The following is a 23725-nucleotide window of genomic DNA, read 5'->3' as shown; positions in this document are numbered from 1 at the left end:
CGCACCTAACCTAACCGGGGAGGGGGGAAAAGGAACTGTTAGTAATGAGGATTAACAACCCTACTAGCAATATACCTTATCAGGCCGACCTCCTCGCGGTCCCTCCTGCAGACATTCGTGATTCATTAAAAAAATCTAAACTACCTAATGAATTAACTAAGTAGTACTAAGTCTGTAAGGTGCCTACCTACAAATTTTCAAGACAGGGAATAAATCGTGATTTCGATCTCCATGCGGTTCTATTGGGTTCCATCATGACCTGACTTTATCCTCTATTGGCATTTAATGCCCTGCCATTGTATCTATAGGATTGGTATTTTAAATTCCATTTTTAAAATTATTGCTTTAACTGTTTTTTTTTCTTTTTTTTTTTACTATTGAAGGGTCCTGTGATTGATCACGATTTCTCCTGATGGAAAGCGATGATGTGGTCTAAGAAGAAACTCACGAGGCCACGAATAATCTATTGACACTTGCCTTAAATTAATCTAAATTAGGGATTGGGGGGAAGGGTTTGTTAGTAATACAGACTACACAGTCACATATAGCTAACAATGTAATTTGATATCATTTTCTCATCGAATTTTTTATTATGCAACTTAGAATGGCAAAGAAGCTGACGGCCCACCTGATGGAAAGTGGTAACCGTCGCCTATAGACATGAGTAGTACCATGGACATAACAGAGTATACTGTTTTGCCCATGATACCCCCCCATGCGTTGCTGTTCCTGAGGACTCGGGTGTTATTCCTCTGTACCCTATAAATTCACTGCCTTATCCCACCCTTCAAACCGAAACACAGCCATACAAACACAACTACTTTACAGTTGAAACACGAATGGGATAGAGGTACCCAAGCAATCGATTTTATTATTAAATAAATATTAGTAATTCTTATAAGAAGTTGGTACATGTAACACAATTAGTATTGTATCTTGAAAGATTCAAATAAGAACATGTATTAAATATTGAGGGTCGATTTTTAGACCTCGTCGACCTTCAAAATCAGTTCTTGTTTTTGTCGATCCCTGGGAAACCAATTTCTAACTCAAGATGTCAATATTGACCGTCCTGGGAATCACTGATATTTTTTTAATGGATTGCAATGGTGTGGTAACCCCGTCTCCGTTAACAGTATATGTTGGGGACACTAGTGAACGATGATAGCTGAGAATGTAAAGGCAAGGCATTTGACGTTCATAAGCGGCTAAAATGTCCTACATGAATAAATGATTTTTGAATTTTGAATTTTTTGAATTTCAAGTCAGTTAGCCTATCGTGATGAAAACATCTAGAATTCAGCTCGATGGTAGTCCGCATTACTAGCAATTCCTTCTCTAACTACCCACTACTAAACATAAGCCACTCCTTGGGGGGTTCTACAGGTAGTTGTCAGGCTTGGCAGGCAGGTTGGCAACCGCAGTGAGGTTTTAGGGATGTTTTAAGAGGGACGCTGTTGCTTATCCCTCACCTTCGTTAGTCGGCTCTTACGACACCCACGGGATAGCAAGAGGTGGCCTATTCTATGCCGGGACCACACGGCCAAAAATCCTTACTTGCTTACAAATATCATAAAAGTGAGTTTGTTACCTTATAGCGTCTTAACCTATCATTAAGAGAAGAAAGAAATCCCTTAGCTCGTCTTTGTACATTTAAATTTTATTAATTTATTTATTTTATTTGGAAAATACAACAGATAAAAATACAAAATTAGTCGAGGAATAGATTTCATTATTATGAAATCAACGTAGAGGAGCTACAATTATAATTTCTTAATCAATTCGAAAAACAATACTTCCAATGTTTAATTTATTGCGTCCGAATGAAGTCAGGACAGGTTGCTAGTATAGGTACAGTGTACTTAACTATAAGTATAATATATTTAATGTGTTTATCTATACTTATAATAAATCTGTAGAGAGGTCAATTCTGTACTTGAAATATATTTCCAATATAACTATCAGGGGGTGATTAGGGATCGATACTGATGCCAAAAATGCAATCAGTAAAATTTTTGTCTGTCTATCTGTCTGTATATTTATTATAGAAACAAACACTACTCGACGGATTTTAACGAAACTTGGTACAATTATTCTTCATACTCCTGGGCAGGTTATAGTATACTATACTTTTCATCACGCTACGATCAATAGAAGCAGAGCAGTAAAAGGAAATGTGTCTGTTATATCAAAACCACTGAACCGTGAGGAAGGACATAGGCTACTTATTTTACGAAAAACGACGGAAACGCGAACAAAGTCGCAGGCAACAGCTAGTATTAAATATATTTTTGTACCCATAAAAAAATTTGCTGTCCAGTTTGTTCCAGTATCACGCAAAAATTACTGCACCAAATTGCATGCGGTTTTCTGTATCAGATTGGATGGAAAGAAAAATATCTGTATTCGTGATTCGTGAAGGTCGAACTTCAAATGTATATTTTATTCCAAAATCCACATATAGGAAGCCGCAGGAAAAAACTCTGGCTTAAGAAAAACTTACTTATTAAGATTTATTTCATCTCTATTATAAATCTTCAGAATAATTTAAAATTTTATTTCATAAAAAAAAAAAAACACCTCAATTGTAGCCAAACCAGTTGCTTTAATTTAAAAACTAAATTATTGTACCGTTTTTGACAAAATTTCTACAGGATCTATGTGTAAGAATATGCTTTCAGATAAAAAATAATTTTCAAAATCAGTTTATAAACGACAGAGTTCCGAGGTACTTAAACTAAAGTTTCATCCCAATCATCTGGACGAGTGGCGGTCTTCCACCGTGCATTTTTCAAGGCACTTTCTTCCACGCACAACCATTCTTTGGAATCAACTTCCAGCAGCAGTATTTCCGAACCGATACGACAACATAACCTTCAAGAAAAGAGCATATTCCTTTTTAAAAGGCCGGCAGCACACCTGCAATGCCGTTAGTGTTGTGGGTGAATCATGGGCGGCGGTAGTCACTTACCACCAGGTGAGCCACATGCTCGTTTGCTCCCGTGTTGTAAAAAAAAAGTATACAACCTAATTGAGTACCTCCAGCTTTCTTGAAGTAGGTTGAAAAAAAATTGTTTTCCTGAAGGTCTACCTTAAAATGTATGTATTTTATCTTAAAATTCACATACGAAGTTACGGGACAAAGCTTTTATTATTTAGGACTAATATGGATGGTTCTAGAACTTAGGGTTGTAATGACACCACCATTACTTCTTCGTCAAGTCTAAGTCAATCTTCGAGTGTTGGCAGTCACACACATACTAATGGTAGCGGAATTGATTTTACCAGAGGAAGACTTTGTACAAAAGTCGATTGCTTGGGTCCCTCTGTCCCATTCGTGTTTCTACCGTGAAGCAGCTATGTTTACATGGCTGTGTTTTGGTTTGAAGGGTGGGGGATATGGCGTGAATTTACTGGGTACAGAGGAATAACACCTGAGTCCTCAGGTATGGCAAGGCATGGGGGGTATCATGGGCGAAACGGTATACTCTGTTATGTCCATGGTACTGCTCATGTCTATAGGCGACGGTTACCACTTTCCATCAAGTGGGCCGTCTGCTTGTTTGCCATTCTAAGTTGTATAAAAAAAAAATTTAAAAAAATTATTTTAAATAAAATAACCAGTGATATGGACTTATGCAAGATAACACCTAATTCAGTAAAATATGGAAAAAACTTCGACTTAAGACAAAATTATTTATCATAATTTTTAGTAATTATATTTAACACTACTTACTGGCCGTGTGGTCCCAGCATAGAATAGGCCACCCCTTCTTTCCCGTAGGTGTCGTAAGAAGCGATTAAGAGAGCGAGGGATGGGCAGTAACGTCCCTCTTAAAACATCTCCAAAGCGGTTGACAACTTGCCTGCATAGCGTGGCAACTACTGGCAAAAAGGGCCGGCTTATGATCAGCAGTGGACAGTTAAAGGCTGATATGATGATGATACTTATCACAGAATTTCAAACCTTCTCATCTTTATTATAAACGTTCAAAAAAAAAGTTAGGCAGTAGTGGTAATTATGGAGAATAAACTATACATCATTGCCTGTAACAAAGTAATTTAGCTCGAATATTATAACAACTAGCAACACCAAGACAAAGCAGTGTTACGTTTTTGCGGGTAAAATGAAAAAAAAAAAATAAGAGGCAAAGGAAACAACATGGCTTATAAAACCAATTAGGTATTTTACCAAAGTCCTAATGAAGGTACAATCGTCGCATCTTTATAGGGGCCGTTGTAAATGTGTTTTTATTATTTTTACACTTTTACAATAGTCGTTATGCCTTTGTAGCGAGCCGACGTGTGTGATGGGCCGATATTAGAGTTATTGACCTTAAGTGCATGGGATTTGTGATGATAATGGGGTAAGTACGATTATGATTGAAATGTTGAATGATTTAAGGGAAAGAAACAAAGTTGTCAAGTAAAATTGGGTGCTCTAATATTTTTTTTGTTTATAAGCAAAATGCACTAGGTAGGTAAATACTTTATCAGATGTTATTTGTCCACTGTTGAACATAGGCCTCCCCCATGGACATCATAAGGAACTAATGGACTTATTATAAGGAATTGGGCCGTTCCTTATGGTAGTTTACCATTGGGGGGATTTTTCCAGTAGTTGGCACGTTTAGCAGGCGGATTGACAACCGCAGTTAGGCTTTGGAGATGTTTCAATACTAACGCTGCTGCCCATCCCTCGCCCTACCTTAATCGCTTCTTACGACACCCATAGGGGAAATATATCATACTATAGTAGTTTTACTGAATTGTCAAGTTAAAAATGTAATTTTAGAGAGAAGCATCTCTACCTCATAATCGATTCTCGTGTCTTAAATTTTGAGTAAATCTGGCTTCATCACTACATAGTATAAAACAAAGTCGCTGTCGCTGTCTGTCCGTCCTTATGTATGCTTAAATCTTTAAAACTACGCAACGGATTTCGAAGCGGATTTTTTTAATAGATAGAGTGATTCAAGAGGAAGGTTTATATATATAATACATGCATAATATCGTAGAGAAACACTGATAATTTTAGAGGTTTCTAATATGATGTGATATAATGTGCATCCGTGCGAAGCCGGGGCGGGTCGCTAGTTATTTATAAACTTACAAATTGGACATCACTGAAAATATACGTTTTCTTATTTTCGTAAGCGCGCTAAACATTGTGCTCTTGTGTTCTCGCCGCTTGGCAAACAATCGATCATGTTGCGTTTGCGCATCGCGTTAGCGGCGCCCGCGTCGATTTCACTTGGATTTATGAAACAAAAGACGTGGGCACGTATTGTTGTAAAATATATATTTTTAATATATTTCTTACTGTCAACATCTTTTATTCGGGGGGAGAAGGGATTGTTAGTAATGGGGGTTAGCACCCACTTTGCTAGCAATTTACTCTTTCAGGTTGACCTCTACGTGGTTTCTGGAAGCTATCGCATTTGATGTACTGTTGAATTCGTCACGCTAGGCCAATGGTTGTGCTTCATTCTCACCTATCATTCCCTCACCGGTACCCCGCCAGTGTATACTAATAGCGCAGGTGGGGTTACCATTCCATTATCATCCATTAAAAAAAACATCTTTTATCTACCTTGATAGTTTACGTTGATCTTCAAAACCGCCTAGCTATTGTTATTTTGTAAATATGTATCATTTGCCCCAATTTTAGAGATAGTATAATTTTTATTGCATAGGGCGATAAGGGGCAAGAGAACGTTTGCTGGGTAAGCTTGTGCTGTTGTAAAAATTTCTTTGATTTCGCAGTTATGCGTGATTGTTATACCTATCTACGTAGGTAGTTAGCTAATGAAAAATCTAATTGAACAAAGTTATTTGAACTTAAACATGTTTTTGAAGTAAAGTCGGCAACACTTAATACTTCTTTTTGTCACCTTCATTAAGTCTTGTTTTCATCCTATTATTTCGGGGTTGCAATATATATTTTACTTCCACTGTCCACTGTCAGTAATTATATCTGTCTTATTATTTATACCTTATTTTTAGTGTTGCCAGGTGCAAATTTTTATTTCTATCTAAATTTCATATATTTCTTTTTTTTTAATTGACACGATTCCTTCACCCAATAAATAAATACAATAAACTACGAAAAAAATCGCTCTTTCCTAGGCTAAACTCTTAACTTCATTTTACTTTCTTCAATCTACATTATCCCACATTAGTACCCATAACTATCCCCACCGATTTGTTTTCCAACAATTCAAGTTCTACAAGACGAAAATGTTCCCTCAAAATTGCGAAAAAATATCCCATCTGGCAACACTGCTTGTTTTTATCTCTCAATGATCCCTGGAATCCGCTCGCCGGTTCTCCAAGCGTCCAAACCGAGTGTCGTGGTATTCCGCGTCTGCTCACTAATTGGTTACACAAAGTGGACCCTTGTTGCGTCGGCGGCGGCGTCTTGCGACCTCTAAGTTGTTTGCAGTGGCTTATTTAGACATTGTGCCATGTATAATAATGTTTTTGTTACTGCTCCCCACTTACGGCTCGGTTTAAATTTTAACATCTTGTAACCGAGTGAAAATCTATTTGCTAGGCATTTAAATGTTAACTGTTTCCCGCGGTCTTGTCCGCTCAATACATCTCAGAAACTGCAAGTCGTAAATAACAACTGAATTAGCGTCGCAATGAAAAACGGCTGTTTTAATAGTGACATAAAAGCGATTGTGTCCTACAAAATGAGACCGACTTCATTGGTGACAAAGCCATTTATTTTTATCTTAAAACTAAACTACTCAATTGATTTTGAAAAAAATTCTGTAGGTTTAGATAAAAAAAAGAATATTCCAAATCGGTTTAAAACTGACGAGGTTATGGGGTAAAAAACATAGAATGGAAATACAACCGAAAGACGAACCTTTCTTTTGATTTCGGTTGATAATATCGTCATAGTCGTAGAATACTGACGGATCTGACAAAGATTACATATAAAGATCCGTCAGTATTCTACGACTATGACGATATGTCGTCTCTACTCAGAGGTAATTCACCTATTCCGTTTCAATAGAATATAATAAAAAAAATAATCAGGTTTTGTTATAATTATCATGGAAAGACTACCAGAGGGAGACTTTGTACAAAAGTCAATCGCTTGGGTACCTCTGTCCCATTCGTGTTTCAACCGTGAAGCAGCTGTTTGCATGGCTGTGTTACGGTTTGCAGGGTGGGATATGGCGTGAATTTACTGGGTATAGAGGAATAACACCTGAGTCCTCAGGAATGGCTACGCATAGGGGTATCATGGGCGAAACAGTATACTCTGTTAATTCCATGGTACTGCTCATGTCTATAAGCGACGGTTACCACTTTCCATCAGGTGGGCCGTCAGCTTGTTTGCCATTCTAAGTTGTATAAAAAAAAACTCCAGAAACGCTCTCTATATGAAGTTAGGTATCTCCAGGGTCGGCAACGCGCACGTGACGCCCCTAGTGTTGCAGGCGTCCTTATATTACAGTGACCGTTTACAGTTAGATGGGCTGTATGCTTTTTTGCCACCTTCGTGATATAAAAATAAATATGAGAATAGTAATAAGTCGAAACATTTAATCAATAGATCGATTTTTTTCTGTACTAATCGAATTAGATTATTTACTTGCACTGATTGGTTTTTACATAGGTGTTTATATATAATATTACATTACAACCAACTTAAGGGATATTGCAGATTTGACATGCGTGATTACATAATGTAATCAATAAATATATAACACTAGTGGACATAATATGATAATAATTTCCACTTATACACATAATTTATTAATTATATTTTTAGTTGTCTTTTAACCACATTTTTTAATAAGGTAAATGTTTAAATTTTTTTATTCAAATTATTTAGTTTATATTAATTTTTTACTACCGTTGGACATTAACAGACTGACTTATAGTTGGAACAATCAATCTTTTATTTGAGGGGGGAAAGGAATTGTTAGTAATGGAGACTGAGAATCCCATTGCTAGCAATATACCCAACCAGGTCGACCTCCTCGTGGTTCCCCCTGGAAACTATCATGGTTAATTCCTGATGAATTCATCATGATGGGCTAACTGGCCTGTTTTCATTCTCATCTATCACCCTTCACTGGTGCTCCGTCAACGTATCCCGTTAGCACGGGCGGGGTTACCATATCATTTTCACCCATCAAAAAAATCTTTTATTTGATTAAAATTAATTTCTTTAATTTCGCTATCATTCAGTTGGCAGTCACACATACAACTGCCAACATTCGAAGTTTCACCATAATCATTACTTTCAGAAGTTCTACCTTCCATATTAGTCTTTAATCTCCGACTGTCATTTCGTCTACGTACATTTTGCGACACGCGTTTCATTTCTAAACGAGACAACTTCTGGCAAATTATTAGATCGCTTGTTGTGTGTGTGCCTAGTGTTAACATAGGTATGGACTACCTATAAGAATACCTATAAGATAACACTTGTTTTAGTAAAATAATTATTCTTTGGTTAACATTTTTAGTTTAATTAGAACACGCTATACCCGTATTTGCAATGCATAAACGACGCTCAACAAATGGCGCGTTTTTTTAGTTTAAAAAAAAATACGCGTTAGCCAACGATGATCGTTTTTACACTTGATGCTCCATCTAGAAACATATGAATCGTAACTCTTAAATAAGCTTGTTTTAAAACTTGTCAAAGTGGATTTAGCTGAGCCAACAATCCTCTGTATTTATTTTGTTTGCGCAGGAGTTGGCAGGCTACCGTCAAATTGTGTCGCGGGTATGTGGCAAAACCTTATTCATCTCGACTCCATACATACATATTTGTTTTTTCTTTTCTGTGTAGTGTAATGTAGGTATACGTTAAACAGTACAATTGTGTGTGACAACTCCCACATATTAGTAAATTCATCTAAATCAACCTTCTTATTCATAAAAACTTTTTTTTTATGGGTGAAAATGGTATGGTAACCCCGCCTGCGCTAACGGGATACGCTGGCACCAGTGAAGGTGATAGATGAGAACAGGCCAATTAGCCCATCATGATGAATTCATCAGGAACTAACCATGATAGTTTCCAGGGAGAACCACGAGGTGGTCGACCTGGTTGGGTATATTTCTAGCAATGGGATTCTCAGTCTCCATTACTAACAATCCCTTTCCCCCCTACTTAAACCATTTGCATGGCTATCTTTGTTCGACTCATGTTTTTTACGCGAAGCAGTTGTGCTTACATGGCTGTGTTTCAATTTGAAAAGTGGGATATAGCAATGAAATTAAAAGGCATGGGAGTTTAACTTCTTACCTCCTTATTTATAAAAACGTCAAAATTCTTATAATCCTATATCAGCTATTGAAGTGTTTTGTCCTTAACTTTTGCACTAATTTCTCAATATGAAAGACAGTGACAAAACATCCTAATATTAAAGTAGGTTTGTACTTGTACCACGTTTCAGTTTTTATGTATAAGACTGTTCCTCAGGAATGGCTTACTCACCTGCGTTATCATGAGAGTCACAGTAAATTATATGACGTCCATAGTGCTTTACATGTTTATAGGTGACGGTTACCACTTTCCTTCAGTTAGGCTCTCAGCTTCTTTGCTATTCTATCACAAAAAAGATAACCGTGTTGTCGATATTTCCTTTTAAAGTACTTGTATATATATATATATATATATATATATATATATATATATATATATATATATATATAACGTCATAGTCGTAGAATACTGACGGATCTGACAAAGATTATATATAAAGATCCGTCAGTATTTTACGACTATGACGATATATATTTGAAGTTATATGTATATATAAACTTCAATGCACATTGAAACTATGTACATACGAGTATACTTAACACCGGACGGTGTTCTCTACCAGTCAACCATTGGACAAACCGAGAAATAAGTTGGTGGTGCATTATTGAATTGAAAGAATAACTTAATAGAATAATTAAAAATTAACACTTAATATATTTATATATTACAAACATATAGTTATAGTTATATAAACATACATATAATATACTATATATATATATATATATATATATATATATATATATATATATATATATATATATATATATATATATATAAAATAAATAAGCAATGTTCAAAAATTAAATTAGCATTCCAACCGATAAACACAATGGGCATCCCCAAAAAGGGAAGCGCGCTTAAATCTGGAAAATGGCGATTTATCAAACACCCTCCTTGTACTCAATATTAATATTTTCCACTCTTCCGAGCACAGTAATTGTCGCTCGAATATTAAAAGTTATAATCATGTACACGTGGTGGATGTAGGGGCACTAACAATGAACACCTAGGGATTGGCTTATTACAATTTTTTTTATTTTTTTTTAATGGGTGATAATCGAATGGTAGCCCCACCCGCGCTATCAGTATACACCGGCGGGACACCAGTGAGAGATGATAGGTGAGTATGAAGCAGGTTAGTTAGCCCATCGTGATAAATTCAACAAGAATTGTTCACGGTGGTTTCCAGGGGGAACCACGTGGAGGTCGACCTAATAGGGCATATTGCTGGCAATGGAGCTGTTAAATCCCATTACTAACAATCCCTTTCCCCCCAGCAACCATAGTCAGGCTTTGGTGATGTTTTAAGAAGGACGCTGCTTGTCCCTCGACTATTAAATTTCCTTAGACGCTTCATACGACACCCATGGAAAAGGAAGGGATGGCCTACACTTACTACTTATTTCAATTTTATGTACAGAAAATTCTTAGTAATAAATTTTTGAACTTTTTTTACTTTCAGTGCCGCTGGTGCGATGTGTGACCGGACCAGCTTCGGCGGGTCCATGGGTCACTTCCCAATGGGCCACATGTCCATGGGTGCAATTGGGACCATGAGTTCCATATCGGCCATGAACGGGCAGGTGCAGCAGAAAAAAGCTCAAGAGGAACATATAAAGAGGCCCATGAACGCTTTTATGGTGTGGTCACGGTTACAAAGGAGGAAAATCGCACAAGATAACCCCAAGATGCACAATTCGGAGATTTCTAAGAGATTAGGTATGTTTATTGTCTCATTTAATAGTTCATATTTTATTTAATATTTCGTTTACCATCAGTTTTTTCTTTCTGGTAAGTGACTCACTGGTATTTCCGGACATTTGCTCTTCTGTCCGGATTTTTAATTAGATTAGATTTTATTCAGCCTTAACAACCCATAAACTTTCCACTGCTAGATACTCTTCTTTCACCATAAGAGGAGGACTATAATTTGCTATTACTACGTCAGTGAGACGGCCGTTAAGATATCGTTAGATAAGTATCGTCCAGATAAGTTGTCGTTTTGAGTTTTTCTTCTCTTCCACCGCTACCTTCTTTTTTTACAGCCGTTTAAATTAATACAGTTTTAAATATTATTTGATTAATACATTAAATTCCTGTCGTATTGTACAGCTAGATGTAGTCTGCGCTAAAATAAACGTTTCATTTGTGACTAGCTATTGCTCGCGACTTCGTCCGTATCAATTTCTGTTATTATGATTAGGATTAATATTTATTATGTTGATAAAAGTCTGGCAAATAATTGGCAATAATGCATTAATTTCGACCAAATTTGATTACAATATAAATGTTATAGTGAGTCAATCTTAAAAGATAGATATATACTGTCGCGGACATTTTTTTAGATAATTCAAAGAGGAATAATTCTTTCATACATATTTTTTGGGTAACTTGAACCGTTTACGCAGCGCACGCAACGAAAGCCCTCAAATATAAATAATTTTCCCCGTTTTTGCAACATTTCTCATTGATGCTTCGCTCCTACTGGTCGCAGCGTGATGCTATACAGCCTAGAACCTTCCTCGATAAACGGAATATCCAACAGAAAGAAAAAAAAATCAATTCGAACCAGTAGTTCCTGAGATTAGCGCGTTCAAACAAACAAACTCTTCAGCTAATATTAGTATAGATAGAAGTTTGAAATTCAACAGCCACTAAAATATGTTATTAATATGCTAAACTATAATTTGGTTCGGGCGTTCATTTTGATTGCAAATAGGTGTATTAAGCATTCAAACCCCGTCTGAATACCTAATCTGATCTTTGATTAATGTAGTTTAGTTAATTCTACACGGTCATTATTGAAGAAGGTATAGGTATATCTAAAGTAAAATAAAAATGTAAATAATAAAAGTTGAAAGAATAAAGAAAGAAAGAATTTATTCATAACTAGCGGCCTGTCCCGGCGTCGCACGGGTGGACATTTTTAACAATTTACCTTCACTGCTCTGCTCCTATTGATCGTAGCGTGATGAAAAGTATACTATAACCTGCCCAGAAGTATGAAGAATAATTGTACCAAGTTTCGTTAAAATCCGTTTTGGCATCAGTATCGATCACTAATCACCCCCTGTTTAATATAACACAATGCTTCTATGGAAACCCGACTTTTAGTTAAATAAGATGATTTAATCAAGTTTTACAATAATTTTAATCTATAAGCAATAGCAACATAATAAGTAATAAATCGTCTCTCTGAAATATACTGTAGGTAGTAATTAAAAAAATATTGACAGGTAGATAGGCTTAAATACCCCATGATAGTTATTTTGGAAATATATTTCATGTACAGAATTGACCTCTCTACAGATTTATATAATATATTTTTTTAATCTATAGATTAAAAAAAATCTAAGTACAGTGGTACATCGACATACGAATTTAACTCGTTCCATAACCTTGCTCGTATGTCAAATTGTTCGTATCTCTAAGCAATTTCCCGCATTGAGATTAATTGAAATACCATTAATTCTTACTAGCTTCCAAAAAAAGCACCTCAGTTGTTTTTGTTAAGTGTTAGTCTGAGATGGGAAAAATTGTTAGATACCAACATCCACCCGCATGTTGGAGACGTGTGCGATTCCTCGTGTCTCAAATCTTGCTTTCATCTTAAATCAAAATATCGCTTGCTCGGCGGCTCGTATCACAAAACAGTCATATATTAGGGCACTGGAATATCGAGGTACCACTGTAAAACAATATAATTAAAAACAAAAACAAAAATAAACAAATAAAGATAATAAGTGCAAGTGTGTACTCGTGTGCGTGTGTGTGTCGCAATGTTCTTTGAAATATGTTCGTGCTCAGCATATTGCTGCAGCGTATGAAGTCTCGTGTGCGTATGTGTGTCGCAATATTCTTTGAAATATGTTCGTGCTCAGCATATTGCTGCAGCGTATGAAGTCTCGTGTGCGTATGTGTGTCGCAATATTCTTTGAAATATGTTCGTGCTCAGCATATTGCTGCAGCGTATGAAGAGCTACAGCGCTGTTATTCAGCACAAATCTAAACGAAAAGACTTTATCTGTTTGCAATAGGCAAACTCAAAATATATTTAACTAATTTAATTTTTTTTTAGTTCACAGAATGCCAAATTATAGTAGTACAAATATTATAGGTAGGTTTTTTTTATGCAACTTAAAATGGCAATCAAGCTGACGTCCCACTTGATGGAAAGTAATAACCGTCCGTCGCCTATAAACATGAACAGTACAATGGATATAACTGAGTATATTGTTTCACTCAGATGTTATTTCTCTGTACCCTGTAAATTCACTGCCATATCCCGCCCTTCAAACCGAAACACAGCCATGCAAACACAACTGCTTCACGGTAGAAACACGAATCGGACAGAGGTATCCAAGCAAACGACATTTGTACAAAGTCTCCCACTGGTAGGTAGTTATATAAAATTTTATGAATCACTTCAAATGGTAAAATTAGTTTAGTTAAAATTTTTAGGAATAAAATCTATTCGATTGAATGAGCTGGAAAGGCGTGAACAGGTAACCAATATACTGCCTTTCATTTATTACATTTCATTTATTTATTTATAGGATCACCAATATAAGATACAGCGAAGCATTTCAATACAATACAGTACTGTATTAGGTCTAACTGTTCTTACATTTATAGGCAGCCACAAAATACTTTGTGTTTGATGAACATTAAAATGGAATTAAATTATTAAATGTCATTAAATTAATAAAGATATTAACAATATAAGTAAATGATGGAAAATGTGATTAAATTATTTTGAATTATAAATAAATATAGATAGGTAGATACTCTTTATTGTTTTCTCCAAAAGATTACAATAGTAAACTTATAAATATAAACAATTACAAGAAATAATCATAGTGAGAAAACAATGGACGACCCTATCGCTAAAAGCGATCTCTTCCAGGCAACCTTTGGACGGAGAGGAGTAAGTATGTAATGTAATGGCGAGGTACATTAACTTTTTAATTTAGTCATGAACACACACTGACTATCGTTGGGAATATCAAGTTTATAATATAATAAGTTTATAATAATAATAAAGAGGTGAAGAGACTCGCTGAAAATCGTAGTGAGTGGCAAGAGCTCCACCGACAAGAGCGCAGCTCTTAAATAGGATAGATAGATAATAATATCTAATTTATAATATTAAAATAAAAATATACCTACTTATTTGCCAATATAAAGATAAATGTTACGAGAAACAGCATTCCCGTTCTGCGTCTTTTTATGCAATCAGAAACCGAGCGTTATTATCCAATATTGTGCCTTAATTTTCACATTTATCAACCATTTAAAATTATAACGACAAAAACCTTGTACAATGTTGGGAAAATAAGAAGCAAAGAATAAGCGCAATCAAGCCGCAGAAGCGGCGCAGCGGGACGCTAGCCACCGAATTAATCAACAGGCAAAAGTAAGCAAAATCTCCCCAACGGGAAAATTTAAAAATGCTCAGAGAAAGGGAGGCATGGTGTATGGAAAAATAAAACCATAGCTCCCCATTCTGGTGGTGACGGCGCGAGGCAACGCCATTTTTAATATTGTTTTTTTTTTCACGTCGTTGTTAACAGTCGTCCGTTGGAGTATACAGTCTTGTTTGTGAACGTAGCTGAGTTTTGCTTCTGTGATACCGTATTGAGTTTGAGATACAATGAGTTTTAAGTATTAGGTATAAAATATTACAATATTTTAGTTATAGATTATAGAACTAAGGACTAGTTTTTACCTACGACTTTGCCCGCGTCATCGTAATTTATACGAATTCAAAATCTTCTTTTTTCAAATACATATGTTTACAAGCTCTTTTAAACGGTCATCTTTCATAATTCTACTACTGGATTCAGAATGTTGGTATCTACTGAGAAGACCCCCAAGTAACTCAACAATTACTCTTTTGAATCCTTTTTTTTTTAAAGTCCCCTTTTGTCGGTGCAACTAATTCATGCATTTTCTTCCAGCCAGCTTTATCCCAAGCCATATCTCTGACCTCCCTATACGATATGACACCTAGTGTTTCCTTTTAAATCTAATTTTACAATATTTGTGTTTATTTAAGTGTACAATATCTAAAATAACATGGTCATATAGCATGATCGACTAACACAAAATAACACTAAATAAAAAATGGAATTAAAATTTAAAAATAGTTAAATTTATAACTGATTATTATATAATCAGCAAATAAAGACAGTCAATTATCTGCTTTATTGTAATTGTAGTAAATATTAAATTCCAATAAGTAAAAATGTTTACACCCGGGACACACCGCTGCACGCGACAGCAAACGCAACATCATTGAATACCCTAGTTTCTTCCCGACGCGCACAGGCGCCGACAAAGCGCGCTTACGTAAAAGTGCTGCCTTTGTCCTGTGCAAATACCATGTTTTATTCATATACTGTCTTTTAGATACGGAATACGTCTGCATTTTGGTGAAATTGTTTGCTCGCAGGAAACTGAAGTCAATTGTGTAGACTTTGTTCCGTAATTTGGCAATAAATATGTTATATGTATTGATTAGATATTGTTTGTTTGTTTGTATAAGTTTTATTTGTACATTTATATTTGAAACGAAGAAAATAGGTTAACAAGAGATTTTTTTTATACTACAAAAGTGGTAACCAGTCATACACGGTAATTGTAGCCTATGGACGCCTGCAACACTAGGGGTGTCACGTGCCCGTTGCCGACCCTGAAGAAACCATAATATTCCCTTTTTGCCTCATACTGTAGTCACTAGGAAAGTTCTCGGCAGGGAGCTAATTCCACAGCCTGAGCGTTCATTATATTAAATATATTAAAGTTTATTTATATTCGTAGTATAAAACAATACCTCTTGGGAACAAAAACTTTGCACGTCACGCCATATATTATTTCTTATTTAACAAATAAAATGTTATTAATGAATAATTTAAGCGGCTTATTTATTCAAAGTCGCGCCATATTTAACAGGTACACGTGACTCATTAGTTAAATACATTTCCTTTTTTTATTCGTACTGCAATGTGGTTCACCTCACGATCGAATTTACGGCAATGACCTTGATTTATAAATTGTCTCATTTAACAATTAGTACTCTTATTAATGTCAGTAGTTTAGATACTCCTCTGCTTTTATTTTTTACTCAGTACTGAATGCGAATAAAAAATTTTTCTAAATACTTTTGTTCAACTGGTGTTACAGCCGAGAGGCAGCTGTGTTTGTGTGCCTGTTTCGGTTGCAAGGACACCGAAATTACACAATCTAAGGTCATAATATCATAGTCCTCAGAAAGAGGAATACATGAGGACTATCATGGATATCATAGTAATACCAGAGGGAGACTTTGTACAAAAGTCGTTTGCTTGGATAGCTCTGTCCTATTCGTGTTTCTACCGTGAAGCAGTTGTGTTTGCATGGCTGTTTCGATTTAGAGAGTGGATTATGGCAGTGAATTTACAGGGTACAGAGGAATAACACCTAAGTTCCCCGGAATGGCAACGCATGGGGGGGTATTATAGGCGAAACAGTATACTCTATTATGTCCATGGGTACTGCTCATGTCTATAGGTGATGGTTACCACTTTCCATCAGATGGGCCACAGCTTGTTTGCCATTCTAAGTTGCATAAAAGAAAAAATGATTTCTATATGTCCATGATGTTGGCCATATCTGTTGATGATCATACCATTTTCTATTTTCATTTGGGCCATCAGTTTACCATTCTAATAAAAAAAATACTTATTATTATAGATGTAAAACAAAGGTGTAATAAATATTGATTATTATGTTAGACAATAAACAAACAAAACATCTGTGCAGCAAGCAACCTGTCAATAAGGCACAGGGAACTGATTGCAGCGGGTTCATTGTTAAAGCAATGCTAGTAATAAATCGAAGTACAATACGCGTTTTGTTTACGGAATCAATCGAAATGTCGCTTCGCAAATGTCAATGTACAACAAAGGTATGGATGCACAATAGTGCGTGCTTTTTACCCTATACTTACGTTTTTATTGTCCGACACACGGTTATGAATAACAGCGAGCGTGCAGATTTTATTCAGTGGTTGTAATTTTTCTAGTAATTAGTAATAATTTTTCGAGAAGATTTTTTTTATAACACAGGGGACAAATGAGGGCACATGATTACCCTCAACTCCAGAGGCATTGCAGGTATGCTGCCAGCTTTTTGAAGGCTGTGATATTGTATCGGTTTGGGAAATCTGCTGCTGGAATTTGATTCCAAAGAGTGGTTGTACGTGGAAGAAAGTGCCTTGAAAAACGCACGGTGGAGAACTGCCACTCATGCAGATGGTTGGGATGGAACTTTAGTTTGTAGCGAGTTATACAGTGGTGAACATCAACACGAACCGAAGGAATCAAACCGAACAATTCTTCAATAGACGTGTTTTTTAATATTTATGTTATTAAATATGTTATTTACGTATATTTTTTTTTTTTAATAAGATCGTTAAATATCCGTTTAAATGTTTAATGTTTATTTTAGCCACTTTATGCGATTTAAATTTTTAATTTGAATGACAATGATAAAACACACTACTCGTTATAGTGGGATTTGAGTTATTAATTTTCTATGAATAAAAGGGAATTGTAATGGGTCTCATGTAATTTTGCTATTCTTACATAATAAACTAATTGTGTTTTCTATATTTTATGTGGTCAATTGTATTTTATTTGTCTTTGTGCCTTGCGCTATTATTATTATATATTGTACTGAATATTAAAATAATTATTATATTAAATATGATTGATTATTAATGGATTTAATTCATTTAATTCAATGCCCCAATTGTCATTGTATTAATATTATGAATTTTTAAGAAACTTCATTACATTGTTAGAATTCAATGCGAAAGAAACTGTCAAAAACATTTTTTTACTGTCTTACATTTATGAATTTATAATTTTCATATTTTACGTCAGGTTACAGATTACTAAACAGACTTATAATAAATATTTTTCTTATGATTGTTGATATATAACCATTAAGTATTCACTGCTGGACATAGACCTCTCTCTTAAGGGGAGTTTTGCTAATAGTTGCCATACGAGACAGGCGGGTTGGCAACCGCAGTTAGGCTTTCGAGATATTTTAAAAGGGACGCTGCTGGCCATTTTAAACTTATAATATAGATACACAATTAGATGCAATACGATATAAGATATAAAATTTCTAAATTTAAAAATATTTTTTTTTTAATTTTCAAGCAACGAAAATTTTATCTAACCATCGTCATGCTGCGTGCTCGTGTGTCGCGCCTGTGTTTTCACCGCTGTCTGATGCACCTACCTTCCTTTAATTTCAATCTACCAACTGTTGGGGGCGTTGCTACTATTCACAACGCAGTTAATATTAATTAAGGTAGGGGCGGGCATTGTTGTACATGTAATAGCTTCCGAACACTTCTAGGAGTGTGCGAGGTTTGTGAGCTGTTGTGTTTTAGTTTGGAGGCTAGTTTTAGGGTTCCTTATCAAACGAGGAACCATAATTGTAAGCTGTTGCATTTTAGTCATTGGAAAATATTTAGTTATAGAAGTATAAGTTTCGATTAAGGAAACAAAGTTTAATCCTATGATGATAATGAATGCGAAATTTTGTAATGATTGATGGATGGATATTTGTTACTCTTTCACGCAAAAACTACTGAACGTATTTGAAAGAAATTTGGCACATGGGTAATTCATAACCTACCCGTGTACCAAATTTAATCTATGTATTATGTAATTAAGCTACGATATATATTAACTTAGGTCATAGGATATTATATATACTGAGGGGCCTACCATGAAATATTTTCCGAAATTTCGGGGACGAACGAAATAGAAATTTGATGTTAAAATTGCATAATACATGCCGTTTAAAATTATGAAAAATATTAAAATATCGTTTCTCTGGACTATTAGGATAGGATTTATGATGAATGAAAAGTTAAGCTCCATTTACTGGGTCGATTTAGGTACGAACAAAAACACGAAATTGAGTCCGAAAATTCGGAATTTCATTTCATGGTAGGCCCCCTGATGTACGCGGTTGAAGTTGCAGATAAAGCTAGTGCACTAATATAAATAAAGAAAATTATAAATGAAACATTGTAACAGACAATATAATAATCTAAGCCTAGTACAAGATTTGAACTTAATAGGGCTCTTTTAGCAATCAGGATAGTAAGAAATAAATAATACTGTAGGACATATATCACACAGTGCCATCTAGTGTCAAAGTAAGGAATGTTTACATACATACATATCTGTCACGCCTGTCTCCCATTAGGGTAGGCGGAATCAATGGAACGCCAAATGTTTCGATTCAAACAAACCTCTTTCGCTTCTTCCACATTCATCAATCTTTTCATACATTCTCGCCGGTTACGGGTACTTTTAATTTGGCCCTTCTTCAGCACGTCGCCTATTTGGTCAACATACGTCCGTCTAGGGCGGCCCCTATCGACATCTCCATTCATTCTTGCTCGATAAATCTCTTTCGTAATTCTTCTTTCATCCATCCTCTCCAAATGACCAAACCAACGCAACATTCCTTTTTCTATTTTTGTCACTACATCGTCTTTCAGTCCACGCTTCTTTTTAATCACACTGTTTCTTACTCTATCTTTTAATGTAATGTTTTTATTATCGATACAAAATAACTAATAGAAACATTTAAAATTTTAGCTTGCTTTTACATTTAATTACGCTATTGTTAGATGTACGTGGATCATTTGCACTGTAAACGGGGCACTTTCTAAAATGATACAAAAATAGTGACCTCTCGAGTTATTTTTTCTCGGGTTCTTTTTAGCAAAAAAAAAAAAACATTCCGAACTTAATGATTTATTGCGTATAGGTACTACTACATTTTAGTATCATTTTTTTCTTTACTTAATCATATCCTAATAATGAAGTACCACATTCGTGATACCAAAGGTTAACAGGTAAAGAATATGCTAGCGTTTTTTTTTTAATGGGTGATAATGGAATGGTAATCCCGCCCGCGCTATCGGTATACACCGGCGGGGCACCAGTGAAGGATGATAGGTGAGGATGAAGCAGGTCAGTTAGCCCATTGTGACGAATTCAACAAGAATTGTTCACGATGGTTTCCAGGGGGAACTACGTGGAGGTCGATAGTGTATTGCTAGCAATGGGTTCATTAGACCCCATTACTAACAATCCCTTCCCCCCTAATATGCTAGCGTTAAGTCCGCCTTTTGTACCATATTTTCTTACAATAAAGTTATTTAAATTAATAAATAAATGATGAAATTAAACAAGTTTGGTTAAAGAAAAGTAATCGGTAACTAAGTTTATTCGAATAAATACTATTAAATATCTATATTTTTTTTTATGCAACTTAGAACTGTAAACAAGCTGACGGCCCACCTGATGGAAAGTGGTAACGGTCACCTATAGACACGAGCAGTACTATGGACATAACAGAGTATACTGTTTCGCCCATGTTACCCCCCATGTGTTGCCATTCCTGAGGACTCAAGTGTTATTCCTCTGTACCCTATGAATTCACTGTCATATCCCACCTTAACAAAAAGAGCATATTTTAAAAAAATCAAAAAAATAAGGACATTTGTGGACTGATTTATGGTCAGGTCAATTATTATTATTCCTTTCATTAAGGGTTACGAATTGATCCCAAAACTAGTCGAGCTTTCTCCATCTAACGAGACGTAAGTTAAACTGGTAGTTGCTGCATTAAAATATAACGTGTGCTTACAAAACGTTTAACAATAAAGTAAAACCTAAGTTTAGACTTTATTAAATTCTATCGACCCAGACAGATTGTAAGACAAATACATACTGTAGGGGGAAAGGGATTGTTAGTAATGGAGACTGAGAATCCCATTGCTAGCAATATACCCAACCAGATCGACCTCCTCGCGGTTCCCCCTGGAAACTTTTATGGTTAATTCCTGATGAATTTATCATGATGGGCTAATTGGCCTGTTTTCATTCTCATCTATCACCCTTCACTGGTGCTCCGCCAGCATATCCCATTAGCGCAGGCGGAGTTACTGTTACCATACCATTTTCACCCATAAAAAAATATATATACTGTATTAAAATTGTCTTCTTTTATTCGGTAATCAGGTAAAATGATTTTAAAACTTTTCACCCAACCACTCGACCACAATCAGTCATGATCTAACACCGCTTATCGGAATCAAGGAAATAACTATTACATAACAATAACAACATATGTTGCTCGCCGCAATACTAATTTACAGCGATTCTCTTCGCTTCACCGTACATAGCTAGCGTTGTACAGCGACTTTTTGCTCACACTTTTTTCATCGTACGTTTTTTTGTTTCAAGCGATCGTTCCATTTTTTTTTCGATCAACGCAGTAATTAGGTACCGTGGCTGCACTATCCACCGCTATTGGCTGTGGCCAAACGCACAGTCGAGGCATGCCCAATGGTAATACCGTTCATAATCGCACAAAGAACCCTCTTATACTTCTACAAAAGTCAGCTTTTTTTTATTGACAAAGAAAAGCGTGTACAGCCGCTCAAATAACCAGCCATTATGCTTTGGAATCTATTAAAAGAAAATAAAGCGCTATAAATTTTGTGTAGAATGACTAACTATTTTGTTAGAACGAGAGACGGGGGCGGTTAAATTACACTTTATATCAGTCACTGATATGGTATCAATTACATGGCTTTTTGTTGGGCTAGAACGCTTTTTCAGTATGCATATCGGTGTGTAGACTTCAGTCTAAATGTATGCAACTTATACCGGATCATTGAACTTTAATAGCCGTTTATGTACAAAAGAAAAATGGCGTTGACAATCGACTTCAAAAAGAAGACTCAATTCGGTAGCAATTTTTTTTATGTTTGTTACTTCATAAGTTCGTCAGTTGTAAATCCATTTGGAATTTTTTTTTGAGTATATACTTAAAAATTGGTGTCATTGAAATTTTATCAAAATCAGTTCAGTTGTTTAGTTTTGAAATCAAAATAACTGTATTTACCATAATTGAAGTCGGTTTTTTTGTTAAACACACAAACTTAAATTATTTCATTTTTTTTTAAATTATTATCAACAAAAATATGAATTTCTTTGTACAAAGTCGTCTCAAAAACAGCAACATTTTGGCATCGTTTAAACGGAGTATTTTAAGAGCTATACTGAACATTTTTTTGATGAAAATGACCATAAGTCGAAAACGACGAAAAATGTTGTACCTTCATACTAATGCGTCATTTAGCTGTTGGCTGAGTTCATATGGGAGATTCAAAATTTTTATCCATTTTCAATTTTTTATTCCCGCAATTTCTGTCCTTTTATTTTCTTAAATTTGGATTGATTCTTTGTTTTATGTACCACTAAAGACTTTATTATCACTCTCTGAAAACATACGTATTGGGTATTAGGTGGTATTGGAGTCGTAAGAGGCGACTGTGGGAACTTAATCGTCGAGGGATAAACAGTAGCGTCTCTCTTAAAACATCACCAAAGCCTAACTGCATTTGCCAACTTACCTGTCAAGCTAGGTAATTATTGGCAAAACTTCCCAATAGTCCCCCTATGTTCCCTATGTTCACCAGTCGACAGTTAATGGCGTATACTTTTACGTATTATACTTATTTCTACTTTAAATAATTACCAACTGCATCTCATGATTCTATGTATTTATTTTACACTTAATTGCATCAAGTAAAAAGAAAAATAACAAATACAGTAAATATTAATGAGAAGTGATACAAAAGGCGGCCTAATCGCTAAGCAATTTCGATCGAATAAGCAAAATCGATTTTGTCATATGAATTAGTATGTTATCAACAGTGCTAGCGCACGCGTTTCCGTCATACTCAGCCATTATTTCCCAGCCATGAATATCTTATTGAAAACAAAGTTTCGTGGACTACCCGATTAGCTGTTTTGTAACTATGATATTATGTTATTCATTATATGTATCGCTCAATCATTGGCTATTTAACCTAACTGACGAAACACTCATGTTTGTCATACTCAGCCAATTAAGTAACTGTCTTGGCTGAGTTCTCATTATATTGAAGGTAATATTCGTAAACATTTTATTAAATACTTATCAGTGATAATGAAGTAGTCTGTATTTTGAACTATTTTTTATTACTTTTTTTTATTTGTCTTTTATTAGACAATTATTTTAGCTATATGTTGACTCGTTACTATATAAAAATAGCCAGAACTTGTATTTTTATATTTATACACTGACAAGCATATAAACGCGATAAAATGCGATAATTCGAACCGCAATACCTAATATTATCCCCGCTAACTTTAATATTAGGTATATACACATATATAATAAGCATGGCTTATCGCTCCGACGCAGGCTTCGCCCTACTGTCGGGGGCACGCAACAAAAATACTGTTGTTTCCTTATTGTGACCGTCTCTGTCGCTTGTACACG

General features: G+C 35.3%; 1 protein-coding gene across 1 annotated transcript in view; it reads left to right on the top strand.

The window, feature by feature from the left end:
- LOC113513680 (transcription factor SOX-21) overlaps nt 1-23725 on the top strand; it is a 69182-nt gene that overhangs the window by 610 nt on the left and 44847 nt on the right. The window contains exon 2 of the mRNA XM_026897668.3: nt 10770-11026. Within this exon, the coding sequence (XP_026753469.1) occupies nt 10770-11026 (257 nt within the window). The remainder of the gene's footprint in view (nt 1-10769; nt 11027-23725) is intronic.

This window comes from Galleria mellonella, unplaced genomic scaffold, assembly GCF_026898425.1.
Source record: "Galleria mellonella isolate WM207_F2 unplaced genomic scaffold, CSIRO_AGI_GalMel_v1 utg93, whole genome shotgun sequence".
In the NCBI taxonomy this organism is placed as follows: Eukaryota; Metazoa; Arthropoda; class Insecta; order Lepidoptera; family Pyralidae; genus Galleria; species Galleria mellonella.
Note: the sequence above shows the minus strand (reverse complement) of the source record. Positions and strands in the feature narration are given on the sequence as shown.